This window comes from Bos indicus, chromosome 29, assembly GCF_029378745.1.
Source record: "Bos indicus isolate NIAB-ARS_2022 breed Sahiwal x Tharparkar chromosome 29, NIAB-ARS_B.indTharparkar_mat_pri_1.0, whole genome shotgun sequence".
Classification (NCBI taxonomy): Eukaryota; Metazoa; Chordata; class Mammalia; order Artiodactyla; family Bovidae; genus Bos; species Bos indicus.
The window spans coordinates 44271164-44298147 of NC_091788.1; the positions used below are offsets into that span (position 1 = coordinate 44271164).

Consider the following 26984-nt stretch of genomic DNA (forward strand, 5'->3'; position numbering starts at 1 on the left):
TTCTTGCCTGGAGAATCCCAGGGACGGGGGAGCCTGGTGGGCTGCTGTCTATGGGGTCTCACTGAGTCAGACACAACTGAAACGACTTAGCAGCAGCGGCAAGCAGAGATCGAATCCACTCTCCCCTGTGTTGCCTAAAGATTCTTTACCACTTTACCACCTGGGAACCCCCATAAGGGTCACAGGCATGCATAACAAACCCCTCACCCCTACTCTCCAGCATGCGGCTGGGACCGAAACAGCACATGCCCAGCACAGCGATTGCCACCACCATCCCACCCGACCCCCGCCTCCATCAGCTGGCTTTTTGAGTGTGCCAACTTCAACAAAATAAAAAAACCTGCTTAGGTGCTGACTTTGCATCAGTCCCAGGCCTTTGGATGGGGATGGAGGGGGTAGTGGGGTGGGCACACTGGAACACCGAACATGCAGAAGGGGAGGGGTCTTGAAATAAGCTGAAAGGTATAGACTTTGCAGACAAAGGTCCGTAGGTGTAGTCAAAGCTATGGTTTTCCCATAGTCACGTAGGGATATGAGAGTTGGACCATAAAAAAGGCTAAGCGCGGAATTGATGCTTTTGAACTGTGGTCCTTTGGACAGCAAGGAGATCAAACCATTTAATCCTAAAGGAAATCAACCCTGAATATTCATTGGAAGAATTGATGCTGAAGCTCCAGTACTTTGGCCACCTGATGCAAAAAGTCGACTCATTCGAAAAGACCCTGACGCCGGGAAAATATTGAAGGCAAAAGGAGAAGCGGGCAACAGAGCATGAGATGGTTGGACGGCATCACTGACTCAATGGACATGAGTTTCAGAAAACTCTGGGAGATAGTGAAGGACAGGGGAGCCTAGCGTGCTGCAGTCCCTGGGGTCCTAAAGAGTCGGACACGACTTGGAGACTGAACAACTGACGGGGAGAACTTTCGTTGCCTGGACTGCTTTCCCAGTTGAATGGCGAACGAGTGAGGCCCGAGGAGGCTCCACGCACGCGGAAGGGGCCGTTTGTTATTATCAAGAGTGGTGTTGTGATGATGCCAACCGCCCCGCCTGTCCCGGATCCTGCCAGTGCGGAAAGGGAAACACCAGGCAGGCGGAGGCCAGCGGAGATTTCTCAAGCCAAGCGATCCCCTCCAACTGCGGCGGGAAGAGAGACCCTGTACTGTCACTTTCGGGTCCAGAGACCTGAGTGGCATTATCACGGAGACGCCCCTCCTGACGCCCAGCCAGTCGAAAAGTTTTTGTCCACAGAATCCCACCGAGGGGCGTGCCAGTGGGACAGGGTCCAGACTGCAGGAGACACGCCCCACTCTGGGCATCGCGACGTCGAAGAGCAGAGATAGCGTCATTTCCGCCCTCACTCTCGGCCCGACAGGGAAAGGCGGGGCAAGCAGAAGGCGCGCTGCTTGTGCGTCACTTCCGGTGAGTCTAGCGGCGACAACGGCAACATGGCCCTAAACGGCGCTGGTGAGGACATGGATTGCGGGGGCCTGTGGCTTCGCGGTTCGGGCGGCACCTTGCTTCAGCAAGACCTTCCGGCCCCTTGTGCCTCTCTTCCCCCAGAAGTCGACGACTTCTCCTGGGAGCCCCCGACCGAAGCGGAGACGAAGGTGCTGCAAGCGCGGCGGGAGCGACAGGATCGCATCTCCCGGCTCATGGGCGACTACCTGCTGCGTGGTTACCGCATGCTGGGCGAGACCTGCGCTGACTGCGGGGTGAGGAGATAACTCGGGACGTGGGATCCAGTATGGGGCCGCGGACCAGGCCACACGGCCCTTTCCCCATCTCTCCCCTCTGAACCCCATCGCCCGTCTCACCCCTGCTCCCTGTGCTTTCTGGGCCCTAGACGATCCTCCTCCAAGACAAACAGCGGAAAATCTACTGCGTGGCTTGTCAGGAGCTCGACTCAGACGTGGATAAAGATAACCCGGGTGAGGGGTCGAGGGTGCTTAGTGATAGAGGCTCAGGAACAGTAGTTGGGAGGTGAGACTGGTATTTGTGGGTGGGGCAAGGGTGAGTTGCGTTCTCCTTTCTCCTAGAAAGGACCATTCATTCAGTAAGAGCACTAAGCACCTACTGTGTGCCAGACACCAGAGCCTGAGCTTATTAGGCATAGTTCTGATGAGAGAAGGCCTTATGCTGTTTGAGCAAGGGCGTAAATACCTCTGATACAAAAAAGAAAATGGATGTGTTCCCCTGTACTGGGGCAGAGAATACATCTCAAGTACAGAACAGTGAAGGGTAGGGAAGTGTCTCAGGGCTGAGGTGGGGCTAGGTATATCCTGATCATTCCACTGGCTTTCTCCTTTTTTAGCTCTGAATGCGCAGGCTGCCCTCTCCCAAGCTCGGGAGCATCAGCTGGCCTCTGCCTCGGAGCCCCCCTTGAGCTCTCGGCCTGCACCTCAGCCCCCAGTACCCCGTCCGGAACACTGTGAGGGAGCCGCGGCAGGGCTTAAGGCAGTCCAGGGGCCACCCCCTCCTGCTGTGCTTCCAAATGCAGATGTGGTGGCCTGCACACAGGAGGCTCTCCTGCAGAAGCTGACCTGGGCCTCAGCTGAGCTGGGCTCTAGCACCTCCCTGGAGACTAGCATCCAGCTGTGTAGCCTTATCCGGGCGTGTGCTGAAGCCCTGCGTAGTCTGCAGCAGCTGCAACACTAAAAAACCCCTCCTGAGAAAAACCCTGTAGAAAAACAGCTGTTCCTCTTGTGTGGTTTGTTCTTTTTTTGGTTCTGAGTGTGCATGCAAGTCCCAGCTCCACTCGTCTTTTCCCTACTTTTGGTCTTTCATGGTATCACAGTGTGGTCTCCTTGATGCCCTGAGAAATGAGTGGGGCTTGTTTCTGCTCAGTATCCCCACTCAAAGGATGAGGTGGCAGAGGACTATGTGCTATTTTTTTTTTTTTTTTTCTGGTGAGGAGGCCCCAACCTCAAAAGCAGAAACAGGAGGTGTGGATCTCTGAAGGAATCCTGGAACCTCCCCAGCCATCCAGCCTGTTCCCCACCCTTGAGAGAGATTTGGGGTTCCAGTCCCCTCGGTAGCTTCCCTTTCTTCCCCCAAGCATCCAGACAAGCATCCTGTCCCACCTCAGGCCCAGACCAGGTACTCAGATACTGACAGGATGTAGTCAGGTAGGGATCAAGGATGGTCTTAACCTGTCTCCTGACCACACCCCATCCCTTTTAGATCCTTTTCCTTGAGAGTTGTAATTGGCCAGAATAAACAAACAGTGTTGGGGAGGGGGAGGAACCGCACCCTCCGCTTTTAACCTCTTCCCTCCTCCTTTTTGCCTGCTTCCCTTCTATCGGTGGCCAATGCCCTGTTCTCTGGTCTCCTGGGGCAACGTGGTCGCACAGAGCCGTTGCCCTTTTAAGACAGGCCCCGCCCAGGCGGAGGGGGTGGGGCAGGGGCGGAGTCGGAGGAGTCCGGGTGGGAACAAAGCGCGGCCTGCGGGCGGCGGCTGGGCTCAGCTGGCGGGGCCACGGGGTACGGGGCCTGCGGGCGGCGGCCCGGGCGGAGCGTTGGAGAAAAAGAGGCGGCATCATCCTCTGGTACCCGCCCGGCCATGAATGGGCTGCCCTCTGCCGAGGCGCCGAACGGCGCGGGCTGCGCCCTGGCTGGTCTCCCGCCGTTACCGCGCGGCCTCAGCGGTCTTCTCAACGCGAGCGGGGGCTCGTGGAGGGAGCTAGAGCGCGTCTACAGTCAGCGCAGCCGCATCCACGATGAGCTGAGCCGAGCCGCCCGCGTCCCGGACGGGCCCCGCCAAGCCACCGGCGCCGCCAACGCGGGAACTGCCGCGGGTCCTCCTGGCTCGCGTCGCCCTGTCAACCTCGACTCGGCGCTAGCGGCGCTGCGCAAGGAAATGGTGAGTAGCTGGGCCTCGGTCAGCTAGGCGTTGGGGGGCGACGGGGCAGCCACCAAGCTAGAGTCCAGGCGCGGGCGGGGCGGGGTCCACAGGCAACGCGGTCTGGGTCTAGAGGAACGACAGAAGCCAGCTGGGTCAGAGGGGATACGGTAATAATTACAGCTATGTTTATTGGCAATAGTTCCCATATATTTTTAAATGCTTTACTAGTGTTATTTCTTTCCATTCTGCTGTCTTGTCCCTGTCTTGCAGATAGGGGTTACTGACTTGCCTAAGATTCAAAGCTGTCCACAGAAACCTGTGCTTGGGAAGATTGGCTTGGGCGGAGGGGTGGCTGGCACTGCAACCCCAGCCCACTTTCAGTCTTTTGCAGGTGGGCCTGCGGCAGCTGGACATGTCCCTGCTGTGCCAGCTGTGGGGCCTGTATGAGTCGATCCAGGACTATAAGCACCTGTGCCAAGACTTGAGCCTGTGCCAGGACCTGTCGTCCTCCCTGCACTCAGACAGCTCCTACCCACCCGACGCTGGCCTGTCTGATGACGAGGAGCCTCCAGATGCTAGCCTGCCCCCAGACCCGCCACCCCTCACTGTGCCCCAGACACACAATGTCCGGGACCAGTGGCTGCAGGATGCCTTCCACATCAGCCTCTGAGAGCTGGGAGGGTGGGGGCATGCACCCATGAAAAAGGCTCAGAAACTCACCCCTCAGCAAGTACTCAGACTATAGTGCCTGCTTTCCCCCATACCACCTCACCTCACAGGAGGGCAAGGTCTGGGCCCCACGGAGGCAAAGATGCCTACCTTCTCGTGTCTTGGGTTAGCTGGCACTGCGGCGGGTACCTGGGCTCTAGCCTCTGCCCATGGCACTGGTCCTCCACTTGTCCCACCTGTGGGACCTCCAGCGTGGCTGACCTTCAGTCTGGCAGTGGGGTCCAAAGCACTTCCCTTGGCATCTCTGGGACTGGGATTGAGTGGCCTGGCTCCTGTCTCTTCACCTTCGCTGCTGTTGGCAGCTGCTGGCTCAGGGGCATCCCACCTCTGGCCCCTGGGTTCCACTGCCCTAGACAGGGGCTCTCCAGGACCCATTCCTGCACCATCCAAGGTCAGGAGGGCCAAGGCTCCGTGCTAGATATTTAAGTTTAGGGGTCAGCCTCTTTGGCTCATAGATAAATAAATACTGTCTCAGCATTGGTGTGTTCTGACTGCTTGGCTCTGGGGCGGGAAGATAGCGGTGATTCTGACAGATGCTGCCCCGCGCTCCGCCAGCGGGTGGCGCCCGAGACCCCGAGTTTGAAGAGGCTCGGCTGCGGCCGGGTGCGAAACGTCGGTCCCCGGGCAGAGTTGCCAGCCCATCGTTCCAAGCTGGCTCGGCGTGGTCTCGCGGTTGTGTGATTGCGGCCGAGTCACTTCCCCCCTCTGGCTGGAGGCCTGGAGCCCAACCAGCCTACCCACTCGCTTCGGGCTTTCCTGGCCGGCCGGGAAGGAAGGAGAAGCAGCCGCCCATCTCGAGGAGAGAAACTTTCCACCCCAAGTTGGGGCGGAGTTGAAGCGGCACAGGAAATGGGTGGGCCCGGGCAGGCGGGCCAGGCCGAGGGGCCCTGGGCGTGAGAGGGGAAAGCGCCTCCTGGAAAGGCCGGGAACGAGTGACCAATGGGCGGGAGGAAAGAGTTGCAGAGGCAGAAAGGGATGGAGCCCCAGTGCCCGAGGCCCCCCTAGAGTCCAGGCAAGCCCTGGAGGGGTGATGGGGCTCTGGGTTTCCATGCCTGAGACATATTCCCAGCGGCCAAACACCCCCATTCTCTGCCTGGCTCCCCCTCTACAGCACCTGAGACCTTTAGAGTTGTACATAAAAGGCTTTCTTTTACAGTGGAGAGCCACAAGGCTGGGTCTTGCAGCTAAACCGGGGTGTCAGCTTCTTTACCTCGTCCCCCAGTTAAGTCTGCACATTTGCGAGTGGTGGGTGCTAAGGCTTTCGCGCACACAATACCCCACAACTTCCTGAAACAAAGAGGAGAGGACCTCGAAGTTGCGCAGTTAGGCTTACCGGCTGGCTGCCTGTCCCCACGTCCGCTGCACAGTCACTTGCGCCCTGGAGAGAACTCAGCTGACACTCCTGGCAGTCAGACGTCCTGTTCAGACCGAGCATTTATCAAGAACCAGGCTTCTGTCCATTCACAAACCTAGCAGAGCGTTTGCACTGACAGAGAGGGAACAGGCCAGTGTGCTGCTCTACGGCTCTCTCCTAACTCGGCCTGACACCTGCAGCGGTTCACGACCCAGCAGGCGGGCTGGCGATAAGGGCTCTAATCTAGGTGTGAACGCAGCGGTTAACGCCCCGAGGCAGGCTTTCCAGGGGAGGGAGAGTAAACACACACTTTTACTCTCCACGATAACGGATTTCATTTAGTAAGACCTGGCAAAAATCAGCCAGGTTCCACACTAAATGCTTTCCAAGGTTTCATTCTCAATGATGTTGTAAAAGGTGCAACTATAATTATCCCTATTTTGCAGAGGTAAAAACTGAGGCTCAGAGCGTTGGTACTTTGCCCAAGGTCACACACTTGTGGAGGTCAGCTGCTTGTGGGGTTTTGGGACTGCCTTCCCACTTGACAGCTGGAGAGCCAGGTCTGGAGGCTGGCAAGTGGGTGCTGCTCACCGTAGGGCCACTGGGGTTGGCCCCTAACCCTGCTCCTTCCTCCTCTGGTTAACACGTGGGTCGCAACAGGAGTCTCTCCCCAGCTGGCTCTGGCTCAGCGCACTGAGACCCTTCACGTCTCTTCTCCTTTCTGGTCTCTATTTCCCCAGCCTGTGAAATGGGGCCACCAGTACGTACCTCGCAGGGCTGCGGGCAGGAAGGGAGGCGGCTGGGCAGCGCTTTCGCGGGCGGCACCAATTGCTGGTGGCCCCCTGCCCCGGCCCGCGCGCCCCCTTACCCCGCCCGCGCCTCCTCACCGCCTCGGCTCGCAACAGGCGGACGCTGCGGTCTAGACATCCCCCTAGACCCCGCTCTCCCTCCCGCGCGAGGCCCCGGAAGCCGGGCCGCCCCGCCCCCGCGCTCCGGCCCCGGCCCCCGCCTCCCGCCGGAGCCCCGCCCGCCTTCCGACGGGGGTGCGGCTCCAGGAAACGGCGCGCTCGCCGCTCAGCGCTCCAGCGACCCGACGCGCCCCAGACGACCCCGCCGAGGCGGCCAGATCACCGGCGGGCCCCCGCAGCGGCGGCGGCGGAAAGAGCGGCCCCCGATCCTGCGCCTCGGACCCCTCCGCACGGACGGGGCGGGCGGCGCGGATAGGATCCTGGAGGCCATGGGGACCTGGGCCGGGCCAGCGGTCGCGGACTAGCGGGAGTCCCGGGTCTGAGGAGCGGGCGGCGGAGGCGGCGGGGCCATGACCTCGGTGTGGAAGCGCTTGCAGCGCGTGGGCAAGCGGGCCGCCAAATTCCAGTTTGTGGCCTGTTACCACGAGCTGGTGGTGGAGTGCACCAAGAAATGGTGAGTGGGAGGGAAGCCTGGGGGACTCCCCAGACTGGCTGGGACCCCATCCGGGGGCCTGAGAACCCTGACCTCCGTCCAGTGGCCAAAGAGACCGCCCACTCCAGCCAGGGCCCTGGGGACCCAGACACAGAGAAGGGTCCTGGCGACTCTGGGGGATCCCCAGAGTTGGGGGACTGTGGGCAGCCTTTGGGGAGTGGAGGTCAGGAGTTCCAGGCCTGAGGATCTGTGTGGGCCCACACTTTTCTTAGCTGCGCTCAGAGCTGGGGAAAGGGAGGCCTCATATTTCTGGCCAGAGGGGTGGTTCAAGGTGGAACATCAGAAAACGGGGCAAGTTTTCAGATCCGCGGGTGGAGGGCCTGGGACAACCAACTCCATGACCTCAGTACAGCTCAGAACAAGGATGGTGCCCTCTCCTCCCCTGCCTGTTTGTTGAACCAGAGGAACCACCCGCCCCTTCAGCTGGAGTGGGCCCTGGGCGGCTGGACTCATTTCCATAATATCCTTAAAAGGGGAAACTGAGCGCTGGGAGTGATGAGGAGGGAGGCAAGCAGCAGCTTAAAGGGGCCCGAGGGTTTAAGAGGTTGTGGGTCCCAGAGGAGAGAGCCTGGAGAAGGCAAGGTGGTGGGCTGGGGGGAGATGTGTCAGGGGATGCAGGACCCTGACCTGGACTACCAAAGAGCCTGGGGGCGTCTGGTTCACATGCCCCCACCCGCAGCTGCCCGGGCCCCTGCGTCACACCCTAAATATACGTGCTCCTTGGTGTCAGCTTCCCTTGGCTGGATTAGAGCACAGCTGTGGGGGCCTCACCCAGCCAGGCGGGGCTAAATTTAGGCTCCCAAGAGGAGGGACAGGAAGGGACCGGAGGGTCCAAAGGGAGGGGAGTGAGCAGGAGGCCTGGGGTCCCTTGGGCAGCTGTCAATCCCTGATCTTAACCGGGCCAGCCAGAGTGTGGTTCACACCATTCAGTGAGGCCCAGAAAGGCCCAGGAGCTGGCTGAGGTAACACAGCACCGGGCTGGGACTTGAACTCTGACCTGTGGCTTCTGTCTTCTGCCCCAGCATCCTGGGTGAAGCCAGGGGGATGCTGGGCATTATGGCAGAGAGCTGGCTGAGGGTGTGCGCAGTGTCAGTGTGTCTGAGTCACAACAGGCGGGCAGGGCCTCCTGGACTTTCTTGCCTGGAGCCCCAGCTGGGAAGCTGCCCCTGCCCGGGTCACAGCTCCCCGGGAGGGTGTGCCCCACCTGAGTCAGGCTGCCCGGCCAGGCCCCGCCCTCCCCAGGCTCCCACAGTCTGCTTCCCCTTTCTGGGAAGGCCCCATGGCTGCCCTTGGCCGAGGCCTGCAGTGTCGGGTGCAGGAGGGCCACTAGACTCAGGTGTGTGCCCTTGCCCGGCCCCTAAGCTCTCTGGTCTCAGCATCCCCTGAAGATGACTGGAGAACCAGTTATCCTGGCTCAGCCTCCAGAGGGTCTGTGAGCTGGGTGAACCTGAGCGTCCTGGCACGGGACTGGGTGCAGGCACGGAGGGCTCTTGTGTTGCCCCCTCTGCCTGATGACCCCCGAGCCCTCCCCACCCTCTTGGGCAGCACTCGGCCCCTCCCTCCCAGGCCCAGCCACGTGCCTGGTGACTCTCTCCTCTGGCTTTGTCTCTGTCCCCCCGCATCTCTTTGCCTCTGCCCCAGCTTATGCTGTTCAGATGTCACCTTCTAGAAGTCCCCCCTGATGTCCCTTGTGGGAATGGGGGTCCCTGCAAAGAGAAGGGCTGGGCGTGGAAGGTCCTGGGAGGGTATCCAATGACAAGCTGACCCTATGCCTCTCTGTTTCCCAGCCTCTGCCCCCCTACCCGACCCTACACCTACCCCCATCCTCGGACCCTGGCACTTGCCGTCCCCTCTGCCTGGAGCCTGCCTTCTCCAGGCCCTCACACGACCCATTTCCTGCTCCAGCAGGGTCTGGGCTCTCCCTGGCGTGGACTGGGGTTATAGTGTGCACTCTCCAGATATTTGTGAGTGAATGGACTCCTTTTACTCCAAGTTTGTCTCTTCCGCTGTCTCAGAGTCTGTGTCTTACAGGTCCTTGTTGGGTTGCTGTCTTTGTCCCTGTATGTGCCCGTCTCTCTGTATGACTTTCTTCATAATCCTTGTTAACCCACAGGCCTTTGCCCTCTGGCCCAGGCCTCACCCTGCCTTGGCAGCCCCACCCTGCTCCTTGTGGCCCCAGATAAGGGGGCTGTTCAGCCCCTGTCCTGGGGGAGGGGGATGCGGGCAGAAGGAAGACTGTGGAAGAGATGGAGAGGCTGGGTGGGCCTGACTGAGTGGCCCCCTCTCCCCCGCCCCTCGCCTCCCAGGCAACCGGATAAGCTGGTGGTAGTGTGGACCCGGCGGAACCGACGCATCTGCTCCAAGGTGGGGAGGATGTCAGCTGGGGGTCCAGATTGGGGGTGGGGCCAGTTGGGGGATGGGGCGAGTGGGGGAGGGCTGTTGGGGGACTGGAGTTGGATTCAGATCAGAATCTATCGAAGAGAGTAAAAGATGGGGTCAAGGTTGGAGACGAGGACAAGGAGTGAAGGGGAGCGTTAGGATGGAGGGAGGACTCAAATGGCTCCTGTAGGCCCACAGCTGGCAGCCGGGCATCCAGAACCCATACCGGGGCACCGTGGTGTGGATGGTACCTGAGAATGTGGACATCTCTGTGACCCTGTACCGGGTGAGTCTCTAGCCCTCCTGCACAGAGGGGCAGTGAGCGGGCGATTGCAACCCCAGGGGCCACGGGAGATGGGTTATCCATCCAAATAGAAAAGAACAGAGGGTGAGACCAAGAATCATGGCAGGGGGCCTACCCAGCCTGAGTGGCCCAGGAAGTCTCCTTGGAGGAGGTGGCACTTACCCACCGCGTGAGGGAGAGCTGGGATCAGGAGCTGAAGTGCATACCTGCCAGGAGGGGCCAGCCTGTCTGAAGGCCCCAAACAAACACCTCCTCCTGAACTAGCGCAAGCTCTCCTCCCTGCCCTGCCCCCAACCCAGCAGCCCCTGTACTCACTGGTGCCCCTCCTCCGCAGGACCCCCATGTGGATCAGTATGAGGCCAAAGAGTGGACGTTCATCATTGAGAATGTGAGTGGCCGGGGTGGGCGGGAGCCTGGGGTCTCGGGGACTCTGGGGCAGCACTGATGCTCCTTCCCCTGCCCCCAGGAGTCCAAGGGGCAGCGGAAGGTGCTGGCCACGGCCGAGGTGGACCTGGCCCGCCACGCAGGGCCCGTGCCTACCCAGGTCCCGCTGCGGCTGCGGCTGAAGCCCAAGTCGGTGAAGGTGGTACAGGCCGAACTAAGCCTCACTCTGTCCGGGGTGCTGCTGCGGGAGGGCCGTGCCACGTGAGTGCCTGCCCGCCCTCCTGGGTCCTAGTCCACAACCTCTGACGCCAGCCCTTACCCCTGGTCTCCAATCCGCAGGGATGATGACATGCAGAGCCTTGCAAGCCTCATGAGCATGAAACCTAGTGACGTGGGCAACTTGGATGACTTTGCCGAGAGCGATGAGGAGGAGGCCAATGGTCCAGGAGCCCTGGAGGCACGGACACGTGTGCCCCAGCCAGGTGGGCTCCCAGCTGGAGGTTGAGATCACCAGAGGGTGGGGGATCACCCAGGCCAAAAATCCTCTTGCTGTTTTGGGGCAGGGCCAGTGGAGGGAGCTCACTGCTGCCAGGGATCCCAGCCTGCCCAGCAGCCCTGAGTGTCCTGCAAGATGGGTTCCCAGTGCCCCCCGCCGCCGTGCCCCTGCCCTCTTCTCACCCTGAGTGTGCACCTGCCCACAAACCTGCTGGGAGACAGCTGGGCCAAAAGCACAGAGAGGGGCTGCGGTCTGGGCTTTCCACCCCTCACCACACAACCTCGTCCCTCTCTTTTGGTTGTTAAGGCTTTTTTTTTTTTCTGTCTGTCCATTTCTCTCTCTTTTTCTCTGCATCTGTGGGCCTGTCTCTTCTCCTAGGCCGGGGCGGTGCCCTGAGGCTGGGGCATTTCCCAGGTAGGCCCAGCATTCTAGTTGGGGGAAGGAGGGGGGTCAGACCTGCAGGGCCCTTCCTGGCGCTGACTGTGCCCCCAACACCCCACCCCCAGAGACCCCTCGGGAGCTGAAGACACTCTGTGAGGAGGAGGAAGAGGGCCGATTGCAGCCCCGGCAGGCAGGTGAGGCCCAGGCTGGGGTTGGGGTGGGCCCGGGGCGGGGGGGGACTGTGACTTCCAGTCCCAGGTCCCAAGCCTCAGCATCCTCTCCCTTCCTCCTCCCTGCAGCTGCCAGCCCTTCTAGTGCTGAGGATACCAGCCCAGCCCCTGTGAGTGCCCCTGCGCCCCCAGCCAGGGCCTCCCGGGGCCAGGGCTCAGAACCAGCTACTGTAGCAGGGGGCCAGGTGGGGCTCAAGGCCTCAAGGCCCCCCGGAACCCTGCCAGAGACAAGGTGAGCTTTAGAATCAGCTCCAGCCCCTCTCACCCGTCTGCTCTTCAGAAGTTGTACACCCCGAGTCAACGTGCCTTTCCAGGGTCCCAGGAGTCTGGCAGGTGGGGAGGGAAGCTGGGATGGGGGGACAACTGAGCTCCTGCAGTGCATCCTTCTCTGCTCTCTCCGCAGGCCCTCAAGACAGCCAGGCCAGGACATGGCCCCCACTCCAGCCCCTCGGCTCCAGAAAGGCTCTGATGCCCCCTGGCCCCCAGTCCACCAAGGAGAGGATGAGGCCCCCAAAGCCTCCGGGGCTCCCCCAGCAGGAGTGGATTCTGCTGTGGAGACCCAGGCGCGGGCAAGCCCTCAGGAAGGGACAGAGGCCCAGGGAGCTGGGCTGGGCCCAGGAATTGAGAACAGAGACTCCAGCAACTCTTTGGAAGGGCAGAAACCCAAGGTTGAGGAGGGGGGCGCTGGAGACAGGGCAGAGGCTAGTGGGGTGGACACTGGGCATGGGCCAGGAGTCAGAGAGGTGAACAGTCAGAGGTCAGTGGTCAGAGCTGGGGAGGCTGAAGAGAGTTTAGAGATCGATCACGTGGATGTGGAGCAGAGGTCAAAGGTGAAACCTGTGGACACTAAGGGACCAGAGGCCACAGAGGTGACATCTGAGGCAAGATTCAAGGGTACTCCTGAGGCTCCTCCAAGGGGCTCTCAGGGGAGGACAGGGGTCAAGACCAGGGATGAAGCTCCCACAGTCCTGAGCCCAACACCAGAAGAGCCTGTGGGGCATTCTGGGCATCTTGGTGACCTCAAGGTGGCCAGGGCTGCTGCAGGCCAGGAGAGAGAGTGTGCAGAGGTGAGGGGCGGAGCCCCTGGTGTTGGGGGGACAGGCCTGGAGCAGGGGCCCTCTGCTGGAGCACCAAGCGCTGGGCCCCAGGTGAGCTGGTATGAGGGGGCCCCACCAGCAGCTGAACAAGGGGTGATGTCCAGGGATCTGAGGGTCTGGGAGGTAGAAACTGGGGATTCGAGCGTCCTGGGAACAGAACCTGGGGTGGCAGAGTCAGAGTTATTGGGAACCCAGGAGATCTCAGGGTCCCCAGAGATAGTGTCTGAGGCAGCAGAAGCGAAGACCTTGGGGACCCAGGAGACAGAGGCAGTGAGATCGGGGGTCCTGGAGTCAGAGGCTGCTGAGATGGCAGAGTCTGAGGATCTAGGGACCCAGAAAACAGGGGTAAGCATTTCAGGGGCCTCAGGGACAGAGGGTGGGATGGCAGAGTGTAAGGAACTGGGGACCCAGGAAACAGAGGCTGGGGGTTCAGGAGTTCTGAGGACAAAGACTGGGATGTTGGAAATTAAGATGTTAGGGACCCAGGAGATATCTGGGTGCTCAGGGATACTGAGAAGGGAAGCTGAGACAGCAGAGTCTGAAATACTTGGGGCCCAGGACACAGAAGTGGGATGTTCAGGGGTCTCAGAGATAAAATCCAAGATAACAGGGAGCCAGGAGACAGAGGTAGGGAGTTCAGGGGTCCCAGGGACAGAGACTGAGGTAGCAGAAGCTGAGATACTGGGGATCCAGGAGATCGAAGCTGGGGGCTCAGGGGCCCCAGAGATGGAGGCTGAGACCCTGAGGACCCAGGAGACAGAGGTGGGAGATTCAGGGTTCGCAGGGTCAGAGGCTGGAATGGCAGAGGCTGAGGGACTAGGGAATCAACAGACAGAAACTACAGTTTTAGAGGCTGAGAAGGGAAAGGCTCAGACTTCCGGGGTCCAGGAGGCAGAGACTGGACTTGGGGAGACCCTCAAATATGAGGCTTTAGGGGTCCCAGTCGTAAAGCATGAAGTTTTAGAATCCCAGGGAACAGAGGCAGAAACTACAGTTTCAAGGGGCCAGGAGGCGGATACTGGGATTTGGGGGGTTTCAGAGGCCAAGTCTGGGGTTTGGGGGGCCAGGGAAGCAGAGATGGCAGTTTCAGGGGCTTCAGAGAACCCATCTGGTATTTTTGAGGCCCAGGAAGCAGAGGCTGGGGTCTCAGGAGCCGAGAAGGGAAAAGAAGCTGAGGGAAACCTCCCAGAGGCCAGCCTGATGGAGGTGCAGGTGGCCAGTGGGGCAGGGGCTGGGGTGTCCAGGCCCTCCGGGGCCTCTTCCCCAGAGGAGCCTGAAGAGGACAGGAGGCTGCCGGGCAGCCAGGTAGGAATGGGGGCCGCCGAGGGCCCAGTCTGCTGCTTCCCACTAACCTGGGTTGAGCGAACGGCGGCTCTGCATGGACCCACCTGGCCGACTGGGGTGGGGTGGGACAGGGGCTCAGCTTCCAGGAGCCCCTCGCCTCCTCCCCTCTCAGGATGCCCTGGCTCCCCAACCCTGTCTTCCCTGGGCTGCATGGAGTAGGACCCCCACCCCCGCCAAAGCTGATTTTGTAGGCTGACCTGGAGGTGTGGCTGCTGATGACTTCTGTTCTTGCCTGGGGGCCACTGACCTTTTAGGTGACCTTGATAGATAACCCTGGAGCTGGAAACCCTTTGCCTGATGCTAAGGCCCTGGCCAGTGGTGTGCGGTGATTCCTGCAGACCCAGAGCTGGAGCTGTTTTGTGCCCAAGGGGCAGAGGGCACAGGTCCCACCTCCGCATTCCCTGAGCCCATCCCTGTGTCCCCAGGCACCACCTGCCCAGGTCAGCTTCAGCCAGTCCCTGCTGGAGTGGTGCCAGGAAGTCACTGCCGGCTACCGCGGCGTGCGCATCACCAACTTCACCACGTCCTGGCGCAACGGTTTGGCCTTCTGTGCCATCCTGCATCGATTCTACCCAGACAAGATGTGAGTGGCTGGAGGGGGTGGCAGTGAATGGGGAAGCCTGCGGAGGAGGGGAGGGTGGTGGGAATCCAGCCTCTGATCAGTGCTCTCCCTGCAGAGACTTTGCCTCCCTTGATCCCCTGAACATCAAACAGAACAACAAGCAGGTGAGAAGGGGCAGGGCTGGTGCTTGGAGGGAAGAAGGGTCCCCGGCTAGGCCCAAGCTGAGATCTGGGATCCTATCTGTGTGTAGGAGAGTAATCTGTGGGCTTCAGGCCCCCAGCACTGGCTTTTGGAGGTTCTGCCACTTACCCTTTTGGTCTTTAAACTGTTCGTTTTTCTGAGTTTAGTTATGTTTTTTTTTAAAGCATATTTCCACCAGATGGTTTTCCCTGAAACCACCCTTTTGGTGTGCTGTTGCTGGGTAACGCGGGGGCGGATCCTGTTGCTAGATTTCTCCCAATAGGAGGGTGAGGGCGCTGCGGGCAAACCCGGGCGTGCAGTCGCGGGGACCCCCGCGGCGGGCCGGGGCGGGGCGGCCGCGTCGCTGGGTAACCCTCCCGCATGCTCCTTAGGCCTTCGATGGCTTCGCGGCCCTGGGCGTGTCGCGGCTGCTGGAGCCGGCGGACATGGTGCTGCTGTCGGTGCCCGACAAGCTGATCGTCATGACCTACCTGTGCCAGATCCGCGCCTTCTGCACGGGGCAGGAGCTGCAGCTGGTGCAGCTGGAGGGCGGCGGCGGCGCGGGCACGTACCGCGTTGCCAGCGCCCAGCCGAGCCCGCCCGACGACCTGGACACCGGGGGCCTGGCGCAGCGGCTGCGCGAGCACCGGGCCGAGGCGCCCCAGCAGCCCCAGGAGGCCGCGACCCGCGTGGACGGGGCGGCCTCCGAGGCGGCCTCCAAGGACCGCGGGGCCGTAGCCGCCCAGGAGGCGCGCTCCACCGAGGCCCCGGCCGACGGCCCCGGAGCCCGGGCGTCCGTGCCCCCGGCAGAAGGGCTGGTGAACGGGGTGGGGACCCCGGGCGCCGCGGGCGGCGTGAGGCTGCGGCGGCCGTCGGTCAACGCGGAGGCCGGGCCGGTGCCCCCGCCCCGCGCGCACGGCTCCTTCTCGCACGTGCGCGACGCGGACCTGCTGAAGAAGAGGCGCTCGCGGCTCCGGAACAGCAGCTCCTTCTCCGGGGACGAGCCCGACTCGGGAGCGGCGGGAGCAGCGGCGGTGAGTGCCCTCCAGCGCCTCGGGGTCGAGAGAGCGAAGCGGCGCGGGGGTGAGGGGCGACCGGCCTCTGCTGGACGCCGAGGCACCGGTGCCACGGAGGAGTCCCCTGCGAGCTCCTCAACAGGGGCGCCCGTGCCCAAGGCCCGCCCGGCCCGGAGCCGCTGACTTTTGCTGCCAGCCTTGGGATGTCACTCAGTGGAGTCAGGCTGTAATAGGAAGTTCCCAGAAGGCTCCGGGAGTCAGCACTCAGCGCAGGCTCTTCATCAACTGTCAAGTGGGCTGGGGTATTTCTTTGGCTGGAGGTGCCCTGTAAGCTGGGAACAGGGTTTCTGTACTCAAGGGAGCTCTCCAGGGCCTCCCTGCTCCAAGACTCTCCGACTTGGATCTTTAACTCCAGACGCTGGAGACCAGTTTCCTCTCTATTCTGATGAGGGAAAGTTGGAGATGGGAGACCCTGGTGGGTGCCCATGTTCCCCCCCATCCCTTGCAGGTCTCAGGTCAGCTTCCCAGGGTGTCTTGCAGTGGTGGTTTGGTTGCTCAGTTGTGTTTGACTGTTTGTTACCCCATGGACTGTAACCTGCCAGACTCCTCTGTCCGAGATTTACCAGGCAAGATTGCTGGAGTGGGTTGCCATTCCCTTCTCCAGGGGATCTTCTCAACTCAGGGATGGAACCCGGGTCTCCTGCCTTGCAGGAGGATTCTTTACCAACTGAGCCACCAGGGAGTCTTGTGGTCAGTACGCTAAAAGGGAGACTGTTTCAGAGCGGTCAAGGGTTTGCTCAGGGACTCACAGCTGCCAACGTCCAGGCCCTGGACTCTCCAGCAGCACCATCCTGGACAGCAGGGGCAGCTCTGTCAGGCTGCTTCAAGCCTTCAGCTGCCCGGGGATGACCCCTGAGTTCTAAGGAAAAGAGGGAACAAACTGAGAAAGACTTTTTGGAAGAAGCAGCCACTTGAGCCAGGCTAATAAAATGGGCAGCTTTTCCCAGGTGAAGAATCTGAGGGGTGGTTCTCAAGAGGTGGGACCTCACAAGTAAACATGTGGTTGCAGGAAAGCTTGGGTCTAACTTAGGGAACTGCCAGTCACCTTCCGTAAGTCACCTCCTGTAAGGTCACCTCCCGTGGGCAGTGATGAGGCTGGCCTGGAGAACAGGAGCCCTGAGTGTGGGGTCGGAGGTGCAGCATTGACCCTATGAATGAGAAACAGGGAGAGCATCAGAAACACCCAGAGGAGCTGTGCTGGACAGCTATCCTGGGCTGTGTTGGCCTGTGGCCAAAGCCCCCTCAGTGTGCGTCAATGGCTCTTTATATCTTAAAAGGGAAGGCTCTGTTACATTGTACTTGAGAGATGAAAAACTCCTGTTGTATTTGGACACAATTATTCTTATTAAAATACACATCCATGAGCAGTGGAAAAAGAAAAAAGGAAAGCTCGATTTTTCTGGGCCCAAGTCCCAGTGTCTGGTCCTTCCAAGCCAGGCCCCCCCTCCAGCCCTTGTCCCACAGGAGATATTTGGGGCTGCAGGGGCCCGCTTCCTTCTTGGCCACTCCCATCCCCCACCCTGTGTATGCTGTAGAGGAGGAAAGGCCTGCCCCCGGATAGGATGAAGTCAGGCAGCTTGAAGCTGGGGCAAGGCTGAAGCCAGGAGGCCCGAGTGCCTCTGGTGTGGCTCTGCAAGGGCTTTCTGGAGGAGGGGGCCACACAGGAGACTGCAGAAAGGGGAATTTGGGTCAGACGTGAGGAAGTGCTGGAATTCCCATCAGAGCAGCTGTGAGTAAGCTCAGTTGCTGCTGAGGTTGGGGTTTCTCCACTTGCCCGCCTCTGCCTGCCCTGTTGGTTGAGCACTTGCTTCCTGCCTGGCCTGCCCTGCTCCACATCATCAACTCCTCATCGACTCCTACAGTTCCCCTTCTGGGGGGGCAACTGATACCCCGTTTTGCAAGTAGGAATGTCGAGGCTCGGATGTGAAGTGTAAAGGGAGTTGGTTCTGGGTGTGAACCCCCAGGTCCACTGAGTCGGAACTCTCCAATGGCGCCCTCTACTGGGCCCAGCAGTCTGCACTGGCTGCGTGACCTTGGACAAGCCACATCGCTGTTCTCTTTTCCTGAAGATGAGAAGCAAAGACATGAAAGTTTTTTTGCAAAGTGGTTTAAGGGACCACTGCAGGGTGTAGTCAAAAAAGGGGGGAACTGTGTTTTTTCCTCACATGCCGGTCTGGAGCCCTGCAACCCCCATGGGGCTTGTATGTCCTTTACGTACAAGGACACAAACAGGCCAGGTGGGTATGACTGGCCCAGAGGCAGACAGCAAATTGGTGGCCAAGCCTGGGAACAGACTGTTGGATTAGACAGTGGGGCCCAAGCCAGGCCCTGTTTGAGTGTCATCTCTGACCCTTAGTTTCCTCATCTGTAAAATGGGGAAGGTAAGGGCCCCTGCCTCACAGCGCTGATGGGAAGATGAAATGAGTCAGGGCACCCACAGCATCCAACACACAGATGCTTAATGCACAGCCTGCCATTACTGTTACGCGCTGTGCCCTGAGTGTGTCCTCCTGACCCCAGCCTCTGCCTAAGGAGACAGGAGTAGCCAGCAGCCATGGTGGGGTGGGAACGGCGTCGGAGCTGTAATGGGAGAGGCCCTGGGGGCCGTGCTGGGGTTTGAGGAGGCTTCAGGAGGCATGAAAGTCAGGGAGGGAGGAAGAAGGCGGGTGAAGGAGCCTCTAGAGGAGGTGGGGCTGAGCTGGGTCATGAAGGGAGAGTTGACATCCAGCCGCCCAAGAGAGAGGCTGCTCCAGACTGAGGAAACGATTTGGGGAAGTGAAAGTCCACCCCTGGGGCTGGCGCATGGTGTCCGGATGGGGTTCGGGGCAGTAGGAGTTACTGTTGGAACTGCCAACAGGCCTTGGCAGCGAGACTGGGGACTGAGAAGGCGAGTGAGGAGACTGACACTATCGGGGTGAAGGTTTAGGGAGACCCCCCTCAGCTGTGGCCTGAGGGTAAGGTCAGCAGGCAGGGCGTGTGGCAGGGAGGGGGCGGCTGGTAAGGAGGCTGCCACCTACCCAGGCCAGAGAGGATGTCCCCTGAGCAGGGCACTTCCAGGGCTACGTCTCAGAGAGGTGCCGGGTCGGGTGGACAGCGGGTTGGCTCAGCGCTTTCTCCTCACCTTGTGACTTGGAAAGGTGGCCAGAGCAGGAGCCCTCGAGGGGGCCAGGCTATCAGCTGAGCTGAAAGTTGGGGGCCCCCAGGGCTGACAGTGCCAGCAAGTTGCTGGGGCAGGGCACCTGAGGGGCCAGCTGCCCTTCCGGGCTAAAATCGGTCGGTCCTGCCGTCTGTTCTGTACTGACAGTCATGTGACACATCCTTCAGGTGTGGGGATTGAGAAGGTGGGAGAGGAACCTGTTTTGGCCGGGAGTTGGAGGCGCTGGCTCATAATGGCCATGTTCAGCCTGTGTGGGGCCCCAGCCATGATCGGAGATGCTGGCGCTAGGTGACGGAGTCTGAGGAGGCCTGAGACAGCTCCACGGAGGAGGGGGCAGGAGGGGGAAGGAGAGGCCCCAGCTGCACCCCTCACAGCCTTTCACCTCCAACTCACAAAAGCCCTGTGGGGCCCCAGGAACGGGGACTAGGAGGCTCGGCCAGCGGAAGTGGACTGGCCTGACCACAGGGCCCAGGGTGGTGAAGGCCACGGCCTTCGCTCTAGGAGGCGCTTCTCCAGAAGGGGTGGAGGTGGGGTTCTGTGCGTGCTGGACTGAGAAGCTACTGGGGCAGGGAGGTTCCCCCTCCCCATGTGAGTGGCCCTTGGGCCTGCTGTCAGGGGAGCCCCTCCAAGCTCTTACTGGCCTCTTCCTCCACAGGAAGGCACAAGCCCTGACCCCAGCCCTGCTCCTGGCCTTCCCGCAGCCTCAGCCCCACAGCAGCCCTCTGGTGAGTAGCTTTGAAGGGGTGGTGACTCAGCTCAACTCAGCCAGCTCACAGATCCTGAGCTGGGGCCCCTCTGGAGGCAGCTGTCAGTTGTGGGGTCCCTCAGCCTGGTCTCTCTCCGCAGGTGGGACTCCTCCAGCGGAAGAACCGCCCCCAAGCCCAGGGGAGGATTCTGGGCTGGTAAGGAGGGAGGAGTGATGGGTGGGAAGTGGGAGTGGGAGGAGCTGATGGGTGGGCTTCCTAGGCAGGGCTTGGGCCAAACCCACCCTGTCCCTTGCCCCCGCTTTGCACCCCAGCAACGGTTCCAGGACACAAGTCAGTACGTGTGCGCAGAGCTTCAGGCCTTGGAACAGGAACAGAGGCAGATAGATGGGCGGGCAGCCGAGGTGGAGAAGCAGCTAAGGAGCCTCATGGAGTCAGGTGGGACAGGCGTCCGGAGTCCACTCGCCAGCACATGCCACCGCATCTGGCCTGCTCTGCAGCTCTTTCTGACCCTGGGAGGAGTTGGGAGGACGGAGGCTGGGGTCACCATCCCCATTTACAGATGGGCACGCTGAGGCCTGCAGCCCGGAAGCAGCTTGCTGGAGGCACACAGCTCTGGTTTCTGGGATACTCAAGGGAAACCACGCCCAAACCCCCCACCCCACCCCCTGCCGCCACCTCCCTGCTCCTGACATAGGGGTCAGGGGCTGGCCTGGTGACTGTCCTGGCCTGATTTAGGTACCGACAGGCTGCAGGAGGAGGTACTGATCCAAGAGTGGTTCACTCTGGTCAACAAGAAGAACGCTCTCATCCGGAGGCAGGATCAGCTGCAGCTGCTGTGAGTGCTGGTCCTCCCCATTCAGGCCCTGCCTCTGCCCACCCAGGGCTGGCAGAGCAGTGTGTGCGTGCTAAGTTGCTTCTGTCCTGTTTGACTCTTTTTGACCCCATGGACTGTAGCCTGCCAGGCTCCTCTGTCCATGGGATTCTCAAGGCAAGAATACTGGAGTGGGTTGCCATGCCCTGCTCCAGGGGTTCTTCCTGATCCAGGGAGTGAACCCATGTTTTTTATGTCTTCTGCATTGACAGGAGGGATTTTTTACCACTAGTGTCAACCTGGGCAGAGCAAATGCAAACATAATTACCTTGATTAGAACTCTTCACTGCTTTTTTCTTTCCACAAAGTTGTGGTTTCTTTCCTTACTTTTTTTTTTTTTTGAGAAATTGCTCAGCCATCTTAATGTTTTTTCATAATTTCCTGTGTAAAGTGTATACTTCTTAAATTGATACTGTTTTTATGAATGAGAAAATCGAGGCCCAAAGAAAACTGTGGCAGGTCAGTGCTGAGCGCCCCAGTTTGACCCCGTTCCTTTACAGTAAGGAACACTGAGGCCTAGAGACAGCTGAGCTGAGTTCCTGAGTGGGGTCAGAAGCAATTCCCCGGGCATCATTGCCTTTATAGTCCTGCATGGTGAAGGTGGTTTTGCCTCCTTTTTGCATCTTGGGTCATTTTTCAGAATAAATTTTAATCTAATATTTGCCATTTATGAATAATATTCATCCAAACAATTCTGAGTTGTTTCTTATTTTTTAAAAAGGGGTGGGGTGGGGGGAGGAGACAATATGATGGGGAACAGTTGAAACAGAAGAGGTACTTCCCTGGCCGTCCAGTGGTTAAGACTCCCTGCTTCCTCTAAGGTGTGCAGGTTCCATATCCCTGGTGGGGGAACTAAAATCCTATATGCCGCTTAAAAAAAAAAAAAAAAACAAACAGAAACGAAGGAGATAATTCCAAGCGGGGACTGGGGTATAGCTCTGCCTGCCTATGGCTTTGTGGGAACTGATGGTGAGGTGGGGTGGGGGCCAGGGAGTGGTCAGAACCCTGGACACTCCCGGCCATTCCCCTTTCCCTGACCTGGCACCCCACCCCCCAGCATCGAAGAGCAGGACTTGGAGCGGAGATTTGAGCTACTGAGCCGGGAGCTACGGGCGATGCTGGCCATTGAAGGTGGGAGATGGGGCCGTGGGACCGGGGACCAGGATGGGACAGGGGCTGGCGCCTCCTGACCCTCAGCCTCCTCTGCTCGCAGACTGGCTGAAAACGGCTGCGCAGCAGCGCCGAGAGCAACTCTTGCTGGAGGAGCTGGTGTCGCTGGTGAACCAGAGAGACGAGCTGGTCCGGAACCTGGACCAGAAGGAGCGGACGTGAGTGGGGCCGGGATGCTCCGGGAGCTGGGGAGGCGCTGTGGGGGAGGTCAAGGAGGAGTGCTCGGTCTCGGCCCCGGGCGGCGGCCAGCGTGTGGGCCCTGACGCTGCTGGGGCTGACCGGAACCCGTTCCCTCCCAGCGCCCTGGAGGAGGATGAGCGCCTGGAGCGCGGCCTGGAGCAGCGGCGCCGCAAGCTGAGCCGGCAGCTGGGCCGGCGCGAACGCTGCGTGCTGAGCTGAGGCCACGCGGGCCCAGACGCCTTCGTCCCTCCCGGTCCGCCCAGACCGCAGCCTTTCTCGCCGCCGCGCCGGATCGCCGCTTTGGGCCTGCGCTCGGGAGGACCGGACCCGACGCGACCAGTAGGGGCCGCCGTGACCCTTTGCCAGGAAAGGAAGCGCAGCCTTTCGGGCCCCGACGGACAAGGGCGGCTGGCTGGGCGGCCGCGCCGTCCGGGCCGTATTTATTAGTCCGTGTGAGTGAGTGTGCGTGTGTGTTCGTGGTGGACTGAGGGTCCCAGGCGTGCCCACCCCGAGCCCGTACCCGATGGCCGGATCCGGCCGGCGAGCTCCAGCGGGTGGGAGGGACGCCTGGTGATCTGCCGCGCTCAACACCCCGCCCTCCTTCCTGTTCCTCGCGGGCAATAAAGTTGGAAAAGGCCACGCCAGGGCGCCTGGGCTTTCTCAGGGTGACCGGGGCTTTCAATAGACGGAAGGGGGTGGGGCCTCGGCCGATAAGGCGGTGTGCGATCCGCACTAGGACTGTGCAGGAATGGGGAGGTTTTCAGATGCCAGCCTAGGCGGGACCAGAGGCCTGACCTCTGCCTTTAAAGGATGATGGAGTTTGGGTTGTTGATGGCTGTAGGGAAGTCCCGTTTCGACAGAAGAGAGGAGAACAGCTGGCTCTGTTGCCTGTTTTTTTATTAACACATTATTTCCCGAGGTTCTCACATCCGTGCCTTCCCTTCCCTCCTCCGGATCCTTCCCCAGCCACTCCGTAGGGCTCCCTCCTCAGGCTTCTCCACCTGCAAGGAGCGCAGCTCCATGACCGACACCTGTCAGCAAGCTGGGGCCTGTGCTGGGGCCGCTGCAGAGGGTGGCATGTTGCTCAGAGCCAGTTCGTCCTGGCCTAGGATGGCACCTTCGTCCTCAGCGTTCACAGGGCCGCTGGACCCGAAGAACTTCACCATGGCACGGACCTGGGGCAGCTCCGAAAAGGTCTCCACAGTCAGCAGCATGGCCAGGAGCCCCAGGAGCAAGTAACCTGGGGAGGAGAGGTTACTAGGGCAGCTCTCATGCTCCCATCCACCTCCCACCCACACAATTCTCCTCCCACTGCCAACTAAGACTCTGCACCATGCCCTGGGGCAGGGGCCTTCCAACCTGTGAGGCTCAGCCTCCCCCAGGGGCTTATGGGAGTTGTAGTCCAGGGTCTTCTTCCCTTCTCTCCTCCCCTCTACCCCATCCTCCTTAGCAGCTGGACTCACCCAGAAGCGCAAACTGGCAGAGGTGGTAAAGCACTGGATGCAGGCCACTGCCGTGGCCCGGCAGCAGGTCCCCCAGGCCGATGGTGCTGAGGGAGCTGAAGCAGAAGTAGATGGCCTCCAGCAGGCTGCAGTTGCCCTGCACACCCCACAGCACCAGTGCTGGCAGCAGCACGAAGACGCCAACCACTAGCAGGCCCAGTGCAACTGCCTGCAGCAGTGCAGCCCTGGGCGGCGTCAGCTTCCAGCGGGTGGCTACCCAGGCCCCGGGGCGGCTGAGCAGAGGCACCAGGCAGTGGCGCAGGGCAGCCACAAGGGCTAAGGAGGCCGGCAGCCCCAGGGCCGCGTAGGCCACACAGAAGGCCTTTCCACCAGCTGATAGCGGGGCCATGTGGCCGTAACCTGGAGAGGAGAGAGCCACGGGTAATGAGGACCCTGGTGGGGCCGCTGGTGCCCACTTCCCCGAGCCTCACTCCTGCAGAAGGCTGCCCTCTGGTGGCCAACACAGCCAGAACTATTCAGGGCCTGTTCTCTGTGGGCTCTTCCCCTTGTTCACTGGGGGTGTTGGTAAAGTCCCTGAACCTCTCTGGGTCACTCTTTTACATTCTGGAACATGAAAGGATGAAAAGAGAAGAGTCCCCCTCAGGCCTCTTGTAGCTGGGGTACTTCTGAGAGCTGCCGTCCTACCCCGAGGCAGCCTGACCTGAGAGATTCCTCAGTCTGTCTTTGATCCACACTTCCCAGTTCACCAGGTGAAATGTTACCCAGTCTTTCATTCATTCCCCAAAGGCATATCAAGTTACCCTGGGTGCCAGGCCCTGTGCTGGAACCTGAGTCTGCTCAGGTTCAGATGGGAGGCGGGCAGGAAAATCAGTCAAGACACCAGACATGGAGGGTTGCAAAAGAGGCAGTGTGCTTTTCAAGGGTGGAAAGGCATGTGCAAAGGCAGGGCAGGTGAAAGATCAGGGCCTGCTGGGGGAACAGGATCAGCTGGTCCAGGGCTGTAAAACACAGATGCCTCCAGGAGTCAGAAGTGAGCCAAAAGGGAGTGGTGGGGACAGAGGTTGGGGGGAGAGCACACACACTGTCCCAAGGGCGGGCCCTGTTCTCCAACAGGGGCTTCTGGCTCAGCGCAAGTAGGTTTACAAGTTTCTCCAAAAGAAGGTGGAAAATGGGACTTCAAAAAATATTCAGGACTTCATTCGTGGTCTGATGACTAAGACTCTGTGATCCCAATGCAGGGGGCCGGGTTCAATCCCTGGTCAGGGACCCAGACCCCATGTGCCACAACTAAAGATACCAGGATGAAGATCCAAGATCCTCCTGGGTGTTGCAACTAAGACCCGGTGCAGCCTAGATAAATAAATGAATTTCACACACTTTACAGGGCAAACACCTCACTCCCACCCCCCACCCCCACTTCCTGGGCTCTGGGCCCTCACACTTGTTGTCTCCTCTCCCAGGAATTTCTTCGTGTCTGTCTCTGTGCCCTCTTGCCTGGGCTAACGTCTCATTAGCTGACATCCTCCCCCACACTCCTCCTGGGTTGGTGGTACCTGGGTTCACTCCATTTCCCTCCATCCAAGAATCCATCCCACCGCACAGGCTCCCCAGTCTCGCCTCAGGCCAGTGGGGTCTGGGCACCTCCCCTGGGTCTCACAGCTGCCTGGGGGTGGGGCTGAGAAGGCCACGCCCCCTGGCACCTGAAGTTGAGGCACCAGTTGGGGTGTGTTGGTGGGGGGAGCCCCAGCCCTGATGACAGGCCTAATGAGGCCTGGGTTCTGTCTAGCAGTTTGGGGCTGGGGGAGGGCTGCACCCTCAGGAACCCTGGGTAGGGACTGCCTTGAGAGCGCCTTCCTGCCGCCCCGCCGGCCGCCTTACCCGTGGTGGTGAGGAGGCTGGCGGTGAAGAGCAGGGCTGAGGGCAGATCCCAGTTCCTGGCCTCAGAGCCATTGCCCAGGCTGGAAACCCCATGGGCCTGGGCTACCAGGGCGGTGCCCAGCAGCTCTTCCAGCGCCCCAGCTGGCAGGCAGGCCCCGAACTCTGCCTGAAAGGTGGCCAGCTCGGCCCTGAGGTTGGCCTGGAGCCGAAGGGCTGGAGGCCCCTCCAGGGCCTGGAGCACTGTGGCCCCAAGGCCCAGGGCCAGCAGGTGGGCCACAGCCAGTAGCCCGTATCGGGCCCAGGGCCTTAGAGCCCCCATGGTATGCCACCAGAGTCTGTCAGAGGTGCCCGGGGAGCCAACTCTCCACCACAGGCACCTGGGAGGGGCTGGGCAGGGTGGGGCTGGGGGGAGGGGCTGCGTGGGTGGCTGGAGAGGGAAGGAAGCCTGGGATGGAGCTGGGGTGAGTGGAGCCAGGAGGGCAAGGCGAGGCGGCTCAGGCTTGGGAGGGAGCTGGGGTCACTCCTCTGTTTCTGGGGGCAACAAGTTTCCCACCCAGGTCCCCAAAGCTGGGTGGTTGAGTGATGGGCGGTGAGGATCAGGTGAAAGCAAGGCGATTGACCAGTTCCCCCTCCCACAGTGGTGGTTCATGTGAGCTCACCCAGTCACAGACCCCATTCACTAGTCAGCAGGTCCCCAGACCCTGAGGACCCTAGGGGAGAGGACAGAGGCAGGTCCCTGCCCTCCCAGTGTTCCCAGGAGAAACCTGTTAGCAAGAAGGCAGGGCGAGTTCACATTGTCATAAACTCCCTGAAGGAAACGCCCTGGATGATGGGAGAGTGTTCTGGGGGAGGGGAACTTGGCCTGAAAAGCTCCCTTTGGAGAGCGACAGTTCAGCTGGGGAAGAGAAGAGGCCAGGCCAGGTGGGAAGGAGGTTGGGTGGTGAGAAAAATGGGGACCTATGGACAGGGCTACGGCCGGTACCCCAGATGAGAAGGTGGTGGCCTGGGCAGAAGAATGGGAAGAAGGATGGTAGGACTTGGGATGGGGCAGGCAGGACAGATGTGGAGGATGCTGGGTGCTCTGGAGAGGTGAGGCTTCCGCCATTCCCAATCCTTCCTGAGAAACTTTTGTGCTCTCCCGAGTCCCCGCCCTGCTGAACACAGTAGACCTGGCTGTGGTGAGGTGCAAAGGGGAGGGGGAGAGGGAGCCTGGACCACGACTCCCACAAACCACTGGAGGTTGAGCCCAGGGGCCCCTGTCCTAGGGCGTGGCATGGGAGGGGTGGTCTGTAGAACCCCCGTGCCTTCTTAAGAGAAGTGTGAGTGAAGCCAGGTGTCAGGGTGGATGACCCTCTTCTGTGTCCAGGCCTCAGGATAAAAACAAACCCTGGACAAACGCCTAAGATACCACCCAGAGAACTGTGGGCTCCTGAGTTCAGCAAGCTGCCTGGAATGGGTGCAGCATGGCCAGGAAGGGGCCCCAGGGGAGGTGGTGTTGTTGTGGGCCCTGAGAATAAGTGGGAACCACCCCGAAACAGGAACAATCAGGGCAAACAGTTGCTTGAAATGGTGGGAAAGGCCCAGCCAGGGTGGGAACAGGCAAGTAAGGCCCAAGTGTGTGGATGTCAGGGAGGCTAACAAGGGCCTTGTAACACCTGATGATCAGTTGAACTTGATCCCGGGAGAGAGATGCGGTCCAGAGGATCCCAACCTTGGCCCAGGCCACCTGCCATTCTG

The 26984-nt window shown here is 60.4% G+C and overlaps 4 protein-coding genes and 1 long non-coding RNA gene across 22 annotated transcripts; 3 read left to right on the top strand and 2 right to left on the bottom strand.

The window, feature by feature from the left end:
* The first annotated feature begins 1101 nt into the window (after positions 1 to 1101).
* On the top strand, positions 1102 to 2693 carry ZNRD2 (zinc ribbon domain containing 2). Of its 3 annotated transcripts, none has more exons than XM_019955090.2 (4): positions 1102 to 1467; positions 1564 to 1715; positions 1847 to 1931; positions 2315 to 2693. In XM_019955090.2, exons 1-4 carry the CDS (start codon positions 1449 to 1451, stop codon positions 2656 to 2658), a joined length of 600 nt encoding a protein of 199 aa, XP_019810649.1. In that variant the 5' UTR covers positions 1102 to 1448; the 3' UTR covers positions 2659 to 2693. The 3 variants fall into 3 exon arrangements, with proteins under 3 accessions (XP_019810649.1, XP_070638991.1, XP_019810648.2); XM_070782890.1 differs by having other exon boundaries at positions 1103 to 1422; XM_019955089.2 differs by lacking the exon at positions 1102 to 1467 and having other exon boundaries at positions 1474 to 1715.
* On the bottom strand, positions 2342 to 6845 carry LOC139180701 (uncharacterized). Its single transcript, XR_011564946.1, has 3 exons — positions 6696 to 6845; positions 5907 to 5991; positions 2342 to 3970 (listed from the first exon to the last, which is right to left on the bottom strand). It is a non-coding gene; the product is annotated as an uncharacterized lncRNA (long non-coding RNA).
* FAM89B (family with sequence similarity 89 member B) lies at positions 3563 to 5050 on the top strand. The gene is made up of 2 exons (XM_019955091.2): positions 3563 to 3862; positions 4236 to 5050. The coding sequence occupies exons 1-2, from the start codon at positions 3563 to 3565 to the stop codon at positions 4512 to 4514; spliced, it is 579 nt and encodes a 192-aa protein (XP_019810650.1). The 3' UTR covers positions 4515 to 5050.
* Positions 6846 to 7027: 182 nt separating the features above from the next.
* EHBP1L1 (EH domain binding protein 1 like 1) lies at positions 7028 to 22550 on the top strand. 16 transcript variants are annotated; one of them, XM_019954587.2, is made up of 21 exons: positions 7041 to 7349; positions 9695 to 9752; positions 9958 to 10053; positions 10406 to 10459; positions 10538 to 10716; positions 10795 to 10937; positions 11330 to 11365; positions 11458 to 11526; positions 11632 to 11794; positions 11966 to 12710; positions 13782 to 13964; positions 14429 to 14586; positions 14681 to 14729; positions 15138 to 15779; positions 19634 to 19703; positions 19825 to 19880; positions 19997 to 20120; positions 20421 to 20520; positions 21614 to 21687; positions 21770 to 21884; positions 22026 to 22550. In XM_019954587.2, the coding sequence occupies exons 1-21, from the start codon at positions 7246 to 7248 to the stop codon at positions 22123 to 22125; spliced, it is 3318 nt and encodes a 1105-aa protein (XP_019810146.2). In that variant the 5' UTR covers positions 7041 to 7245; the 3' UTR covers positions 22126 to 22550. The 16 variants fall into 16 exon arrangements, 15 of the variants coding, with proteins under 15 accessions (XP_019810144.2, XP_019810145.2, XP_019810146.2 ...); XM_019954588.2 differs by having other exon boundaries at positions 13788 to 13964; XM_019954590.2 differs by having other exon boundaries at positions 11966 to 12230.
* A 245-nt stretch (positions 22551 to 22795) lies between these two features.
* On the bottom strand, positions 22796 to 26933 carry KCNK7 (potassium two pore domain channel subfamily K member 7). Its single transcript, XM_019954598.2, has 3 exons — positions 25248 to 26933; positions 23370 to 23768; positions 22796 to 23146 (listed from the first exon to the last, which is right to left on the bottom strand). Exons 1-3 carry the CDS (start codon positions 25564 to 25566, stop codon positions 22941 to 22943), a joined length of 924 nt encoding a protein of 307 aa, XP_019810157.2. The 5' UTR covers positions 25567 to 26933; the 3' UTR covers positions 22796 to 22940.
* Between the last annotated feature and the right edge of the window lie 51 nt (positions 26934 to 26984).

What these genes read in the sequence shown, in the direction of transcription:
- FAM89B (XM_019955091.2), top strand. Translation starts at nt 3,563, where the DNA reads ATGAATGGGCTGCCCTCTGCCGAGGCGCCGAACGGCGCGGGCTGCGCC. An exon ending in CGGCGCTGCGCAAGGAAATG is followed by an intron (nt 3,863 to 4,235) that starts GTGAGTAGCTGG and finishes AGTCTTTTGCAG; the next exon opens with GTGGGCCTGCGGCAGCTGGA.
- EHBP1L1 (XM_019954585.2), top strand. Translation starts at nt 7,246, where the DNA reads ATGACCTCGGTGTGGAAGCGCTTGCAGCGCGTGGGCAAGCGGGCCGCC. An exon ending in AGCCCCACAGCAGCCCTCTG is followed by an intron (nt 19,704 to 19,824) that starts GTGAGTAGCTTT and finishes CTCTCTCCGCAG; the next exon opens with GTGGGACTCCTCCAGCGGAA. An exon ending in CAGGATCAGCTGCAGCTGCT is followed by an intron (nt 20,521 to 21,613) that starts GTGAGTGCTGGT and finishes CCCACCCCCCAG; the next exon opens with CATCGAAGAGCAGGACTTGG.
- KCNK7 (XM_019954598.2), bottom strand. Translation starts at nt 25,566, where the DNA reads ATGGGGGCTCTAAGGCCCTGGGCCCGATACGGGCTACTGGCTGTGGCC. An exon ending in CAGCCTCCTCACCACCACGG is followed by an intron (nt 23,769 to 25,247) that starts GTAAGGCGGCCG and finishes TCTCCTCTCCAG; the next exon opens with GTTACGGCCACATGGCCCCG. An exon ending in CTGCCAGTTTGCGCTTCTGG is followed by an intron (nt 23,147 to 23,369) that starts GTGAGTCCAGCT and finishes TCTCCTCCCCAG; the next exon opens with GTTACTTGCTCCTGGGGCTC.
- ZNRD2 (XM_019955089.2), top strand. Translation starts at nt 1,476, where the DNA reads ATGGATTGCGGGGGCCTGTGGCTTCGCGGTTCGGGCGGCACCTTGCTT. An exon ending in AGACCTGCGCTGACTGCGGG is followed by an intron (nt 1,716 to 1,846) that starts GTGAGGAGATAA and finishes TCTGGGCCCTAG; the next exon opens with ACGATCCTCCTCCAAGACAA. An exon ending in CGTGGATAAAGATAACCCGG is followed by an intron (nt 1,932 to 2,314) that starts GTGAGGGGTCGA and finishes CTCCTTTTTTAG; the next exon opens with CTCTGAATGCGCAGGCTGCC.